A 14,198-nucleotide genomic window follows, 5' to 3' on the forward strand; every position below is an offset into this window, starting at 1 on the left:
AAACCCTCAGCTGAGTCTAAGTCAACATGAAGGGTCGGGCCCTGGTCTGGGATTGGATCAAGTGGGGGCAGACTTTCCCTGTTTTGTCAAGCGTGGAGACGAGATGTCACAGATCCTTGGGCTGTGGACATAGTATCTCAGGGTTACAAAATAGAATTCAAAACGTTCCCTCCCAGGGGCCGATTCCACCTCTCAAGATTATCTGCAGACCAGGTAAAAAGAGAGGCATTCTTGAACTGCGTTCAGGACCTTTCCTACCTGGGAGTGATTGTTCCAGTTCCAGTAAAGGAACAGGGTCTAGGATTCTATTCAAATCTGTTTGTGGTTCCCAAAAAAGAGGGAACTTTTTGACCAATTTTAGACCTTAAGTGCCTCAACAAGTTTCTCAGGGTACCGTCCTTCAAAATGGAAACCATTCGTTCCATTCTTCCTTTGGTCCAAGAGGGTCAGTTCATGACGACCATAGAACTGAAGGACGCGTATCTTCATGTTCCCATCCACAAGGATCATCACAAATTCCTGAGATTCGCCTTTCTAGACAAACACTTTAAGTTTGTGGCTCTTCCGTTTGGACTTGCCACAGCTCCCAGAATTTTCTCACAGGTTCTGGGGGCTGTCTTGGTAGTGATCTCGGGGAATTGCAGTGGCGCCATACCTGGACGACATATTGATTCAGGCGCCATATTTTCAACAAGCATAATCTTGTTCCAGTTACAAGGGTGGTTTTCTTAAGGACCATAATAGATTCCCTATCTATGAACATTTTTCTGACGGAGGTCAGAAAATCCAAAATTCTCTCCTCTTGCCTCTTCAGTCTACTGTTCGGCCATCAGTGGCTCAATGTATGGAGGTAATTGGTCTGATGGTCGCTTCCATGGACATCATTCCCTTTGCTTGATTACATTTGAGAACTCTGCAATTATACATGCTCAGACAATGGAACGGAGACCATTCGGATCTGTCTCCAAGGATAGATCTAGACCAGTCTTCAAGAAACTCTCTCCCGTGGTGGCTTTCTCAGGACCATCTGTCTCAAGGCACATGCTTCCAGAAACCTTCCTGGGTGATTGTGACCCTGGACGCCAGTCTGCTAGGTTGGGGAGCAGTCTGGGACTCGTTAAAGGTGCAGGGACTATGGACTCGAGAGGAGTCTGCTCTCCCCATAAACACCTTGGAGTTGAGTGCGATTTACAATGCTCTGATGGCTTGGCCTCAATTGTCTTTAGCCCGGTTTATCAGGTTTTAGTCGGACAACATCACCTCAGTGGCTTACATCAACCACCAAGGAGGAACTCTGAGCTCCAGAGCCATGAAGGAGGTGGCACGGATTATTCAGTGGGTGGAAGCTCACAATTGTTGTCCATCTGCCATCCACATTCCTGGAGTGGACATCTGGGAAGCGGATTTCCTGAGCAGACAGACATTTCATCCCTGGGAGTGGACTCTCCATCCGGAGGTGTTCTCCAGGTTAAACCTCAAATGGGGGTGCCGGAGATGGATCTGATTACGTCTCGGCAGAACGCCAAGCTTTCCAAGGTACGGTTTAAGGTCAAGAGATCCTCAGGCCGCTCTGATAGATGCTCTGACGGTTCCTTGGAATTTTGGTCTAGCATACCCGTTTGCCCTCCTTCCACAAGTTATTGCTCGTATCAAACAAGAGAGAGCATCGGTAATTCCAATAGCTCCTGCATGGCCTTGTAGGATCTGGTATGCAGACCTAGTGAAGATCTCATCTTGGCCGCCTTGGAGGTTGCCTCTGAGGAAGGACCTTCTAACTCAGGGTTCATTCCTCCATCCAAATCTCGCTTCTCTGAAGCTAACTGCTTGGAGATTGAATGCTTAGTTCTGTCTATCATTGAGACCATGATTCAGGCTCACAAGCCTGTTACTCAAAAAATGTACCATAAGGTATCGCATAAGTTCCTTTATTGGTGTGAATCTAAGGGCTACTCTTGGAAAAGGGTCAGGAGTCCTAGAATTTTGTCTTTTCTCCAGGAAGGTCTGCAGAAAGGGTTGTCAGTCAGTTCTCTGAAAGGTCAGATTTCTGTTACACAAGCGTTTGTGCCAGAAGTTCAATCTTTTTGTCAGGCCCTGGTCAGAATCAGGCCTGTGTTTAAACCTGTTGCTTTTCCTTGGAGCCTTAATCTTGTTCTTAAAGTTTTGCAGCAGGCTTTGTTTGAGCCAATGCGTTCCATAGATATTAAGTTGCTATCTTGGAAGGTTTTGTTTCTTATTGCTATCTTTTCGACTCGGAGAGTTTCGGAACTCTTGGCTTTGCAGTGTGATTCGCATTACCTTATCTTTCATGCAGATAAGATGGTTCTTTGTACTAAATTGGGGTTTCTTCCTAAAGTGGTTTTGGATAGAAACATGAATCAAGAAATTGTTGTTCCTTCTCTTTGTCCCAATCCTTCTCATAAAGAACGTCTGTTGCACAACTTGGATGTTGTGCGTGCTCTAAAATTCTACCTACAGACGACTAAGGATTTTCGCCAGTCTTCTGCCCGGTTTATTTGTTTCTCAGGAAAGCGTAAGGATCAGAAGGCTACTTCTACCTCTCTTTCCCTCTAGTTGAGAAGTATGATTTGTTTTGCCTATGAGACTGCTGGACAGCAGCCTCCTGAGAGAATTACAGCTCATTCCACTAGGGCTGTCTCCTCTTCTTAGGCTTTTAAAAATGAAGCTTCTGTGGAACAGATTTGCAAGGCTGCAACTTGGTCCTCTCTGCATACTTTTTCCAAATTTTCCAAATTTTATACTTTTGCCTCGGCTGAGGCCTCTTTTGGGAGAAAGGTTCTTCAAGCAGTGGTGCCTTCTGTTTAGGTCTGCCTGTCTTTTTCTACCTCTCTGTTCATTCTGTGGCCTCTAGCTTGGGTATTGGTTCCCACTAGTAATTGAATGACGTTGTGGACTCTCCATATCTTAGGAAAGAAAAAAAAATGGATACTTACCTGATAAATTTCTTTCTTTCCGGATATGGAGAGTCCACGACCCCACCCTTTATTAAGACAGTTATTTTTGACTAAACCTCAGGCACCTCTACACCTTTGTGTTATTTCTTTTCCATTTCCCTTTGGTCGAATGATTGGGGATTATGGGTAGGGGAGTGACACTTAAAAGCTGTGCTGTAGTGCTCTTTGCCTCCTCCTGCTGGCCATGAGTGATAATATCACTAGTAATTGAATGACGTTGTGAACTCTCCATATCTGGAAAGAAAGAAATTTATCAGGTAAGCATAAATTTAGTTTTTTTCTCTTCAACTTATGGCTGGACAGTAGCTGAAGTATAACTGTTACCAGAGCACTTACTCTTGTGAGCTGAAGAAACGTTGAGGTTAATAATATCAAAGATTAAGCCCTAAGCCCTAATAATATTGTTTTTATGATTCAGGTAGGACATACAATTTTAAACAACTTTCCAATTTATTTCTGTTATTATATTTTCTGAATTCTCTTGGTATTCTTTGTGGAAGCTGCAATGCACTACTGGGAGCTAGCTGAACACCTTAGGTGAGACAGTAAAAAGAGGCATAAATATGAAGCCACCAATCAACAGCTCCCAGTAATGCACTGCTACTTATGAGTCTACCTATGTATGCTTTACAACAAATGACACCAAGAGAAGGAAGCATATTAGGTAATAGAAGTTAATTGGAAATTTGTATAAAATTGTATGTCATGAAAGTTTAATTTTGACTAAACTGATTGCACATGGGTTTTCTTGTAAAGGCTAAATCATTTTAGTAATTCATTAGGCATCACATCACATATGTTTTCCAGCTTTTCATAAGTGTATGTTCCTGCAAGTAGCACCTATAGTTGTGTAAGGTGCTCAATACATGATATCTTGCACTTCAAAGACAAACTGCTATCAATGTGCAAAAACAATAATCACAACCAAAACTCTTAGGAAAAACACTTGCAGAATAGTTATGTAAATGCATGTAACTTGGAAATATTAGGATTTCTGTATGCAGACAAAAAAGGAGGTTTGTTCAGCAGAGAAACATAAATTAAATATTTTTTTATACTATCTGATAGATTCAGTGTCTTTTAGCTTTTCCTCTTATATACATAACATAGCCAAGTCTAAAAAAAATGTAAAAAAAAATATCTTGCTTGATGCAGTTCTTTTTCAATTGCCAGCAGACATCAAGTCTAGCCACGCTCATTATGGTAGTATAAAAAGTATTGTTTCGCATTTGTTACCTGCTGAAGAAAGAGAAAAAGCTATGTAGCAGGTCTAGTTGTGAGAAGTCTGCAGTGGGCATTTCCAGCTCCGTGAAATAGAAAATCTGCAATTTTCAGAGCTAAATTACATAAAAATGAATTAATAATGAAAGTATGTACCAAAGCTTAACAAAAAAAAAAAAAAATCCAAAAGTCGTTCCTGTCCATTTAAAGGGACAGTTTACACCATACTTGTTATTGTATAAAAATAGATAAGTAACACCTTTACTACCCATTCCCCAGCTTTGCACAACCAACATTGTTATATTAATATACTTTATAACATTTAAACCTCTACATTTCTGCCTATTTCAAAACCACTTCAGACAGCCTCTTATCACATGATTTTATATAAGCTTTTCACAGCAAGAGACTGTTAGTTCATGTGGGTCATATAGATAACATTGTGCTCTCTCCCATGGAGTTGTGAATGTTACTGCACTAATTGACTAAAATGCAAATCAAAAGATAATAAATAGTCATGTGCTCAGGAGGCTGGTCTGTAGAGGTTTAGATACAAGCTAATCATAGAGGTAAAATGTATATTAACAGAACCGTGTTGGTTGTGCAAAACTGGGAAATGGGTCATAAAGAGATAATCTATCTTTTTAAACAATACAAATTTTGGAGTAGACTGTCTCTTTAAGTGTTTTATATTTGGTTGTGTAAAATTGTTTTCAACTGCAGTTTTCAAAATTTGTTTTTTAACTTTTTTGTATCTGATATATCGCCTTGAATCATTGCATTAGCTTGCTGAGTACAATGTTTTTGAGGGTTTTTTCTGGACATTATTGTGGCATATTTACCTTTTTGTCATAAATAAAGATAGATTTAAGAAGTCATTTGAGGATAAGAAGATAGCAGTGAACAAAATAAAACAAATCTGGTATGTGGCCCATTGTCTCTCTGTATATTTTCAGCAACTGTTTATGTTCAGTCTGGCGGATTTACTGTATTTTTCCATTTACATATTGCAAAGATATCATCTGAATGCTTTTGTCTATCTGCTGACATCTTGTGGTAATCTTTTAAAACAAAAATGTTACTATGTGCCATTCCATGTAAATTTTCTAATTTAATTAATAAACAATTTTTATACATTATAGACACAAAACCTTTCATTATACTTTGTTTTGTTTTTTTCTTTTTGGTGAGATATACCAGTTTGAACACTATAATTTCTACATAAATAGCTGACCTGAATTTATTTAGAAGCATTTAATGCCTGCTTTCGATCTTTCACTTTTCGTACAAATTTTCACATTTTAGGTCCTATGAAAGGGACTAGATAACTCTGTATTTAGGAATCAATTGTTCAGATTTTATTTCTCCATTTAAACTTGTTTTATATCAGACAATTTTATAGCTGTTTTACAGAGCTCACTGTAATTAATACCATTTTATTTTACAATATATTTTTTTTAAATATTATTTGTATTATTTTGCCACTAATTATTTTACGATCCCTGCAGAAGATGTCAGTTCTCTTTAGCACAACACTTTTGTAAATTATTGCAGATGAAAAATCATCACATTCACGGAAGAGAGGGAAAATCAGTGAATTCATCTGAGGTTTGTTAAAGTGCATTGATATCAAGCTTTTACAAGTATGTAAACCAACACTTTATTTTTTCAATTAAACATTTTACTACAACCCAAATAAAACTGGGTTCATTTACTTTAGTTTATTTTACTAAATGAAGGAGGAGAATTTCATGTGTGAGTGAATATTTGAATTTTTATACTATAAATTACAGCATTTTGTAATTTATTTTTAAATAGATGAGCTTTTAGTGTATTGCAGACATTTAAATAGCAGACATTTAAAGAGCTCTACTATTGCTGCTGCCATGGCTGGATTTTATCTAGATTTATTTTTGTGTGTTTTTACCATGAACTTGCTTTTTAACATCCTTACACTTTTCAAGGTGATATCTTTATAGTTTAAATCTTAATTTCTGTTTCTTTTTTCCAAATGAAAATTTCAAAAACCTTTTGTTTATTAGGCAACCTATGACATATTGTTTCAAGTAAAACTAATAATGAATAACAATACTGACGATTAATATTTGTTTAATTAGTACTGGCCTGGCACAACTGAATTACCTGAAAATTTAGTCTAGTGGCATTAATCTGATTAGCTCCCACTTACATCCATTACAATGCTAATTCTTTTTATATTATATTGCCTACATATATTAGAAATAATGCTTTGCAGGCTCTTACAACTCTAAATTTAACCATTAATAAGAAGGTATGCTCTAAAGTACCTACTATTGCTAATGCTAATTTAAAGTGACATTGTACTTAAACATTTTCTACATTTTCTTGCATATTAAAGAGTAGCATATAAACAATTTTTATTTTTGCCTGAAGAAAATAAATTAACAAAAGTTGTTTAAATTGAAAGTAATACATTATTTATCATCTGTATACTTCCTATTCATGCCCACTTTGCGTAGATCTATTGATAGAGATGGATGCAACTCTACAAAGCCCAAAAGAAATACATTTTGAAATAACTTCTTGTAGATTAAACAACAACAACAAAGTTACTACAATGTCCCTTTAAATTCTGGGGTCTACTGCAACCTCTACAAAAAGAATACATTCATCAACTGGTTTGTCCATTTAAATCTGTGTTTCTTATAGGACTGGGAAGCAGAAACTCATGACTGGTATTGTTTTGAATGCCATTTACCTGGAGAGGTGATGATATGTGACCAGTGTTTTCGCGTTTATCATCCCAAGTGTGTTTCTGATGAGCTCAGGTTTAGAGATAGCAGTAATCACTGGCAATGCCCCGTTTGCAAGGTAAGTTCCTTGTGTTGGGCCACACATAGCTTGTGTTGCAACTAATATGCATACAGAAAAAAAACAGAATGCTCTGATTTCAGAGGAAGATACTAAGGTACTAAGATATATCATTTCCAGAGGAGTGCAGGGTTTAAAAAGTACAGGTTTTGCAGAAGTGGTTATGGAGGAGCGTACCAGCTAGTTCTAAAAATTAAAAATATTGCAATGTTTTTATTTTTATTAGTAAACTGCAAAGATAGTGATTGCAAGCATAATATCTAATAAAGTAGCATGTTTGTTTAGCAATGAGCTATTTCAGATGGTGATTCTTGCTTTAAGGTTTTAAAACTGGCAAAAAAAAAAAAAAAACGGTTACATCAAAGACATAAAAATAATGTAGGTTTGAGACGTAGTTTGTTACCATATGTAATGTGGAACATAAACGTATATGTAAGGCCCTCAATAAATAATGGGATGCTATATTACAGTATCCTATGTAGAAAGATGCAGAATGCCCTAGACAACAAATGTTTTTAGGATACTTTGTGATATTAAATATCATGCAGCCCCTAGTAAATTAAAATTTAGCAAGGAGATTCCTATGAGTTTTTGAGTAAGTAGATTAAATTTAAATGTATATGTATTGATGTAGGGAGGCTATATAAAATTTGTTGGTTATAAGATACAATATATACCATGTTTGAAAATTCTCTAGTTTATTTGAGGTTCATCATCAGAAATGCATGTGTTGGTTTTTTTTTTGTAATGGACATAATAAAAGTAAGATAAAAGTCAAAATATTCTGTAAAATTATTTTATGTGGAGATACACTATATGGCCAAAAGTATTTAGATACCACTACTAATTATTGAGTTCAGGCGTTTCAGCCACGCACATTGCCAAAAGGTTTATAAAATCCAGCACATAGTCATGAAATATGCATTGGTACAGTGGGTCACAGTTCTGGAAATTTCTGCCCAACTAGATGTATCCCATTCAACTGTAAGTGCTATTACTGTGAAGTGCAAGTGTCTAGGAGCAACAGCAGCCCAGCCATGAAGTGATAGACCACTCAAACTCACAAATCAGGGCTGCTAAGTGCTAAAGCAAGTAGTGCATACAAATAGCTTATCATCTGTTGCATCATTCACTACAGAGTTCCAAACTGCCTCTGGAGGCAACATCAGCACCAAAACTGTGTGTCGGGAGTTTCATGAAATGGGTTTCCATGGCTGAGCAGCTGTATGTACACAACCCTCACATCAACATGTGCAATGCCAAGCGTTGGCTGTAGTGGTGTAAAGCAGTGGAGATTTGTTCTTAGGAGTAATGAATTAAGCTTCAAAGTAGACAAAGTTCAGTAAGACACCCATGCTTATACAAAGGTTTCCAGGCAGCAAGAGGATAAAATATAATGATTTCCAATAGGCACAGTTCGGTAAAAAAAAAAAAAAAAAGGTAATCCTCATATATTCATGGAGCAAGAGGTTACATTTGTATTTAAAAGCCAAAGTCCCCAAAAGTAAACAGGTTCACACAGGTAATCAGACATTTACTCATGATCCAAAGGCAGGTTAGGAGGCAGCAGGAGGTCATACACAGAATCAGCAGAAAGATAGTCTCACCCAGAGCACCAGCAAACTCAGTGCATGTGCTCAGGACTATATGTGAGGGCAACTTTCAAAGACCATGCCAAGCAACCCATGTGGTCTGGAGCAAAACCTGGTATGATGTGCAGAGATACTGTTAGAAATCTGGAAAACATGGCCTTAATGTATGACAATTTGTCTAACCCTTCAATTATTTTAGATTGTATGTAACATAATAAAATATTGTATTTGTATCATTAATTATCGGGTATAGATATGTATTTCTCATCCTTTCAAGAGTAGCTGTTGGTGACAAAGACATTAAACTAGCCTTAACCTAATGTAAGTGAGGTGTTGACAACTTAGCTTTCACTGGATATTGAGCTGTTGCTATATGGCGTTTGGCTTTTTAGTTGCCGAAAAATGTTTTCATGTGCAAAAGGCTAATTTATTAGAGAAATATTTACCACTATATATTGTTTGTGGATCACATAGGTTATAAATTTGTACAACTTCTACAAGCATAACATTTAAAAAGTAGTTTTAATCAGTGTATTTCAGGGGGTAAAATGACTAATGCTAAGTCGAGTGTGAAAGTAAAAGGATGACAGCAGAAAAATGTGCTGCTTGTTTCTGTTAAATCGACATGAAATCCAAAAAAATTTCTTTCATGATTCAGATACAGCATGCAATTTTAAGCAACTTTCCAATTTGCTTCATTCTCTTGGCATTCTTTAATTAAAAGCATACCTAGGTAGGCTTATGAGCAGCAATGTACTACTGGGAGCTAGCTGCTGATTGGTGGCTACATATATATGCATCTTGTAATTGGCTTACCAGATATGTTCAGCTAGCTCCCAGTAATGCATTGCTGCTTCTTCAACAAAGTATACCAATATAATGAAGCAAATTTGATAATATAATTAATTTGAAAAAAATGTTATGCTCTATGTGGATCATGAAAGAAAAAAAATTGGGTTTCATGTACCTTTAAGTAGTAGTCATACATTAAGATAGTACACCAAAACCTGTTGAAGACACTTATGTGTCCAACTCTAGGGGGCGCTATATATAAGTGTTAAATGTAATAGATCTATATCAACCAGTATATCTGATCATATACAATAGTTTTAATATATATATATATATTGGTCATGAACAATGGTACAAAGATATGAGCAATAATACAAAAATAAAAAATGCACAAATGCAATATGTCTTATCTGAGTCCTTTATAGGTATTGGACCTCCAGTCTAGATTGTCCAGATAAATCCTTCTGTATAGGCAAATCCAATATTAGGTAAAACATCCTTCTTATGTAGTTACGGCAGCTCCTCTCAGATAGTAGAATCAAAACCAGGAATCAGTAAATGAAGAATCACAAAAAATGTAATATAATATAAATATAATATAACAGATCTTGTATTGTGGATATACTCACAAATAGAGCAGCACCCAGTGTGCTAAAAACATATATTTTGTAGAAAATATCACAAAATATTTATTTTTATATACCTGGGGTTACACAAATACCCATAGGTTTTTATATCACTTGTTTTAATAAAATATATTTTGGATTATATGGAAGCCTGAGCGTGAATCATCATTCCTAGCACTTGGTCACCTGTGCCTTGGGATCAGCTTTGCTGGGACACTGTGAGTTCTCAGCTTGCGTCAATTAGCACACTGGGTGCTGCTCTATTTGTGAGTATAACCACAATACAAGATCTGTTATATTAAACCATCATCGCAGTATCACACTAGGAGGCGCCCTCTTTTTTGTGATTCTCCATTCACAGATTCCTGATACATTCAGATAGAGATACCTAGGTAGATGTAGGTAAATGCTGACTTATAGTGCTCTTGCAAATGTACAGCATTATTTCAAAACTGCTACCATTTAGTGCTGCAGACATCTGCATTCTACTGAAAGGATACCAAGAGAACAAAGAAAATTTGATAATCAAAGTAAATTGGAAAGTTGTTTAAAATTGCATATTATGTAATATTGGTTTCATGTCCCTTTAAAGTCATTTTATTTTGTTGCATCTAGAAGAGGGCATTTTAAAACAGGTTTTCTTTCGTAAAATGATGATGGTTCACAGTCCTAAATAACATATGAGATATATTTCCCGCCACTAGGAAGAGGTCAAGAACCCATAAACGAGCTTTAAAACACTCTACCACACTATCACATTACCTCCTATCTCTCTCTTAGTTTTGTTCTTGGCCTCGTAGAAGATGGTTGAGAATAGAGGTTGTTCCAGCTACTTGCTTATGGATTACAAATTGGGAACTCAGACCTATGTTAGACCCAGAGTCCCTGAGGAGTATCATTTACAAAGAAGAAAGAAAAAATTCTTCACAGCAGCTAAATAATACAGGGACACGGGAATACCCTGTTATGTGCACAGCATTACCCTAACGGGACTTCAGCCATAACTATCCTCAGGCATTGCTTGGACTCGTCCCTGACTCCCTAAGGGACTCCGGTATTTCCTACTGCAATCCTCTAAGGTACTCAATACCTCCACTAGATGGGCTCTCTACTGGATACTGCTGCAGCTGTATTAACATTGATATGCCTGGTAAGTCAGTGGAGGGATGCTGCGTAAGGTAAGTGCCTTTACACAGCACAGACGCAGCCCAGAGGCTATTTGTAGGTACTTTGACACAGGTACAGCATAGCCAGGGGACTTAACCTGCTCCCCACAATTTTTCTCTCCATATCATGTCCCTAACAGTTCTATTAGCATTAAGAACATTACTAGGGGAGCCTCTGACCATTTTTAACCCCCTGGCAGCTTTAGTTATCATTATTTGAGCACTTTAAAAAAATATATGTGTATGGCCCTTTAGGGACCGGCAATAGCTTAGTGCATGATGCGGTTCAGTAGTGCATGCTCCGGTTAGGCTGGGGAACACATTTTGACAGGGTTTATATGCTTATTATACTTGGTGCACTATATTTTATTTACAAACAGCCAAAAGTGTTTTTTTTTCATTATACAAAGACACCAGCTTTACTCCAAGCTGTAGCTCCGACCCCTCAGTGTTTCAACGCTTTTCTCTCTCAATCCAAAGCCTCTGTGACTAGATTTCAGAGACAACAGTTGGGGACCTGCTTCTAATTTGATTTTCAATGCCTGCCAATCCAAGAAAAGGAGTGAGTACCCATGCAGTAGCTGCCAGGGGGTAGTTAAGGGCATCTTCTTATTTCTGTGTGCTATAAAGCTGATTTACATTGGAAGATTATATAATTGTCCGAGGGATTGTTTTATAGTGTAGAGGGCTCTCTACCAGGTTTTCTCTGTAATGTTTATTATATAAGGTGTCATTGTATACTGTTATATAAGTACAAGCATGGAACAAAATATTTCTGTCCCCTCTGATATTTCCATAGAGAAGTCAGTTACTGATATCCTTCTATTCACATATATATGTTTATTGTGCAAATATGTTCCAGTATGACAGGTCACTTAAATCTGTAAGAATTGTATACCTCAAATTTTGCATACATATCAGCTGTAACAGTCTACTGTCCAGAGGAAATTCTCCCTGTACTTGACACTTATAGGGAACGTTTTTACTCTTGAAGCTAAACATAAAATATACAAGATAGTGACTGTTTATTTAATGGCTATCCCCAAACTAAGTAAGCGTACGCGTAAATCTGGGGTTTAACTCAGTCGTCTGTGGTAAATATATTTTATGCTGATAACATAAGGTTTAGAATTGATAACATTCTCTCTGAAGGTGTTTTTTTACAATGACCTATAGGCAGCTGCACACCATAGCACATTCCTATGTGATCTGCAGTGTACCCAATTTATTACAATATGTGCAATTATATATTGTACTAAACATAATTACATATGGTGCCATTACCATTTATTATAACTATCTGCAATATTAATACTTATTTCTAAGTCAATTGAGCATTGTACTCTAATCATTGCCAGAAGATGTAAACAGATAGTTTTTTTTTTAATGTCAATCTGCATTTTATATACTGTTGTAATGTACATAATGCAAGATTTTGTACACTACTTTGCATGTTTATTTCCTATTGCAATTTGCAGGATATATCTGTATTTTAATACAACAGTGGAGATCATTTAGACATAAGATCTATTGGTATCTCTTTATACATTTGTTATGTGTAATTTATATGCTCTAAGGTTCTTTCATGCAGATACTGAACATTGGTCATGAATATTTTCACTATTTGTAGAGATCCTTTAGAGATAAAATCCATTGGTATCTCTTTTATTCCAGTGATTTATATGTATGCACGTAAATTTATTATGTAAACACTGAGCATTAATTATGAATATTTTCATTAACTATACACATTGTATATTTACTTTGTGAGTATACACAGTCTCTGCTTACTCTGGGCTCACATATTAGTCACCTTGGTATGTCTATTGGACTTTCATCTAGCCAATCAGATTTTTCCTACCTTAATTCCGATTGTCTGATAGAATCCTATCAGCCAATCGGAATTCGAGGGACGCCATCTTGGATGACGTCACTTAAAGGAACCTTCATTCGTCGGGTAGTCGTTGTTGAAGAAGGATGTTCCGTGCCGCAGGTCTTGAAGATGGAGCCGCTCCTCGTCGGATGGATGAAGATAGAAGATGCCGCTTGGATGAAGATGTCTGCCGGTCCGGATGTCCTCTTTTGCCCGGATAGGATGAAGACTTCTGCTGCTCCGGATGTCTTCTTTTGGTCCATCGGTGCCCGGCTGGGTGAAGACGACTCAAGGTAGGGAGATCTTCAGGGGGTAGTGTTAGGTTTATTTAAGGGGGGTTTGGGTTAGAGTAGGGGTATGTGGGTGGTGGGTTGTAATGTTGGCGGGTGGTATTGTGTTTTTTTTTTACAGGCAAAAGAGCTGATTTCTTTGGGGCATGCCCCGCAAAAAGCCCTTTTAAGGGATGGTAAGGTAATAGAGCTCTTAACTTTTTTAATTTAGATTAGGGTAGGGAATATTTTTTTATTTTGGGGGGCTTTGTTATTTTATTAGGGGGCTTAGAGTAGGTGTAATTAGCTTAAAATTCTTGTAATCTTTTTTTATTTTTTGTAATTTAGTGTTTGTTTTTTTTGTAATTTAGTTTAGTTTATTTAATTGTATGTAATTGTAGTTAATTTATTTAATTAATTTATTGATAGTGTAGTGTTAGGTTTAATTGTAACTTAGGTTAGGATTTATTTTACAGGTAATTTTTTAATTATTTTAAATAGGTAGCTATTAAATAGTAAATAACTATTTAATAGCTATTGTACCTAGTTAAAATAAATACAAAGTTGCCTGTAAAATAAATATAAATCCTAAAATAGCTACAATATAATTATTAGTTATATTGTTGCTATATTAGGGTTTATTTTACAGGTAAGTATTTAGCTTTAAATAGGAATACTTTATTTAATAAGAGTTAATTTATTTTGTTAGAATAAAATTATATTTAACTTAAGGGGGTGTTAGGGTCAGACTTAGCTTTAGGGGTTAATACATTTATTATAGTAGCGGCGAGGTCCGGTCGGCAGATTATGGGTTAATACTTGAAGTTAGGTGGCGGC

General features: G+C 36.5%; 1 protein-coding gene across 4 annotated transcripts in view; it reads left to right on the forward strand.

The window, feature by feature from the left end:
• ZMYND11 (zinc finger MYND-type containing 11) overlaps positions 1-14,198 on the forward strand; it is a 375,736-nt gene that overhangs the window by 193,875 nt on the left and 167,663 nt on the right. For 2 of the 4 annotated variants that reach the window (XM_053713832.1, XM_053713833.1), the window contains exons 5-6: positions 5,748-5,801; positions 6,882-7,043. The exons of 1 other annotated variant lie outside the window; for it this stretch is intronic. In XM_053713832.1, coding sequence (XP_053569807.1) covers positions 5,748-5,801; positions 6,882-7,043 — 216 coding nt within the window. The remainder of the gene's footprint in view (positions 1-5,747; positions 5,802-6,881; positions 7,044-14,198) is intronic. One more of the 4 variants, XM_053713834.1, reaches the window with a different exon arrangement.

The sequence above is a fragment of the Bombina bombina genome, chromosome 5, assembly GCF_027579735.1.
Source record: "Bombina bombina isolate aBomBom1 chromosome 5, aBomBom1.pri, whole genome shotgun sequence".
Classification (NCBI taxonomy): Eukaryota; Metazoa; Chordata; class Amphibia; order Anura; family Bombinatoridae; genus Bombina; species Bombina bombina.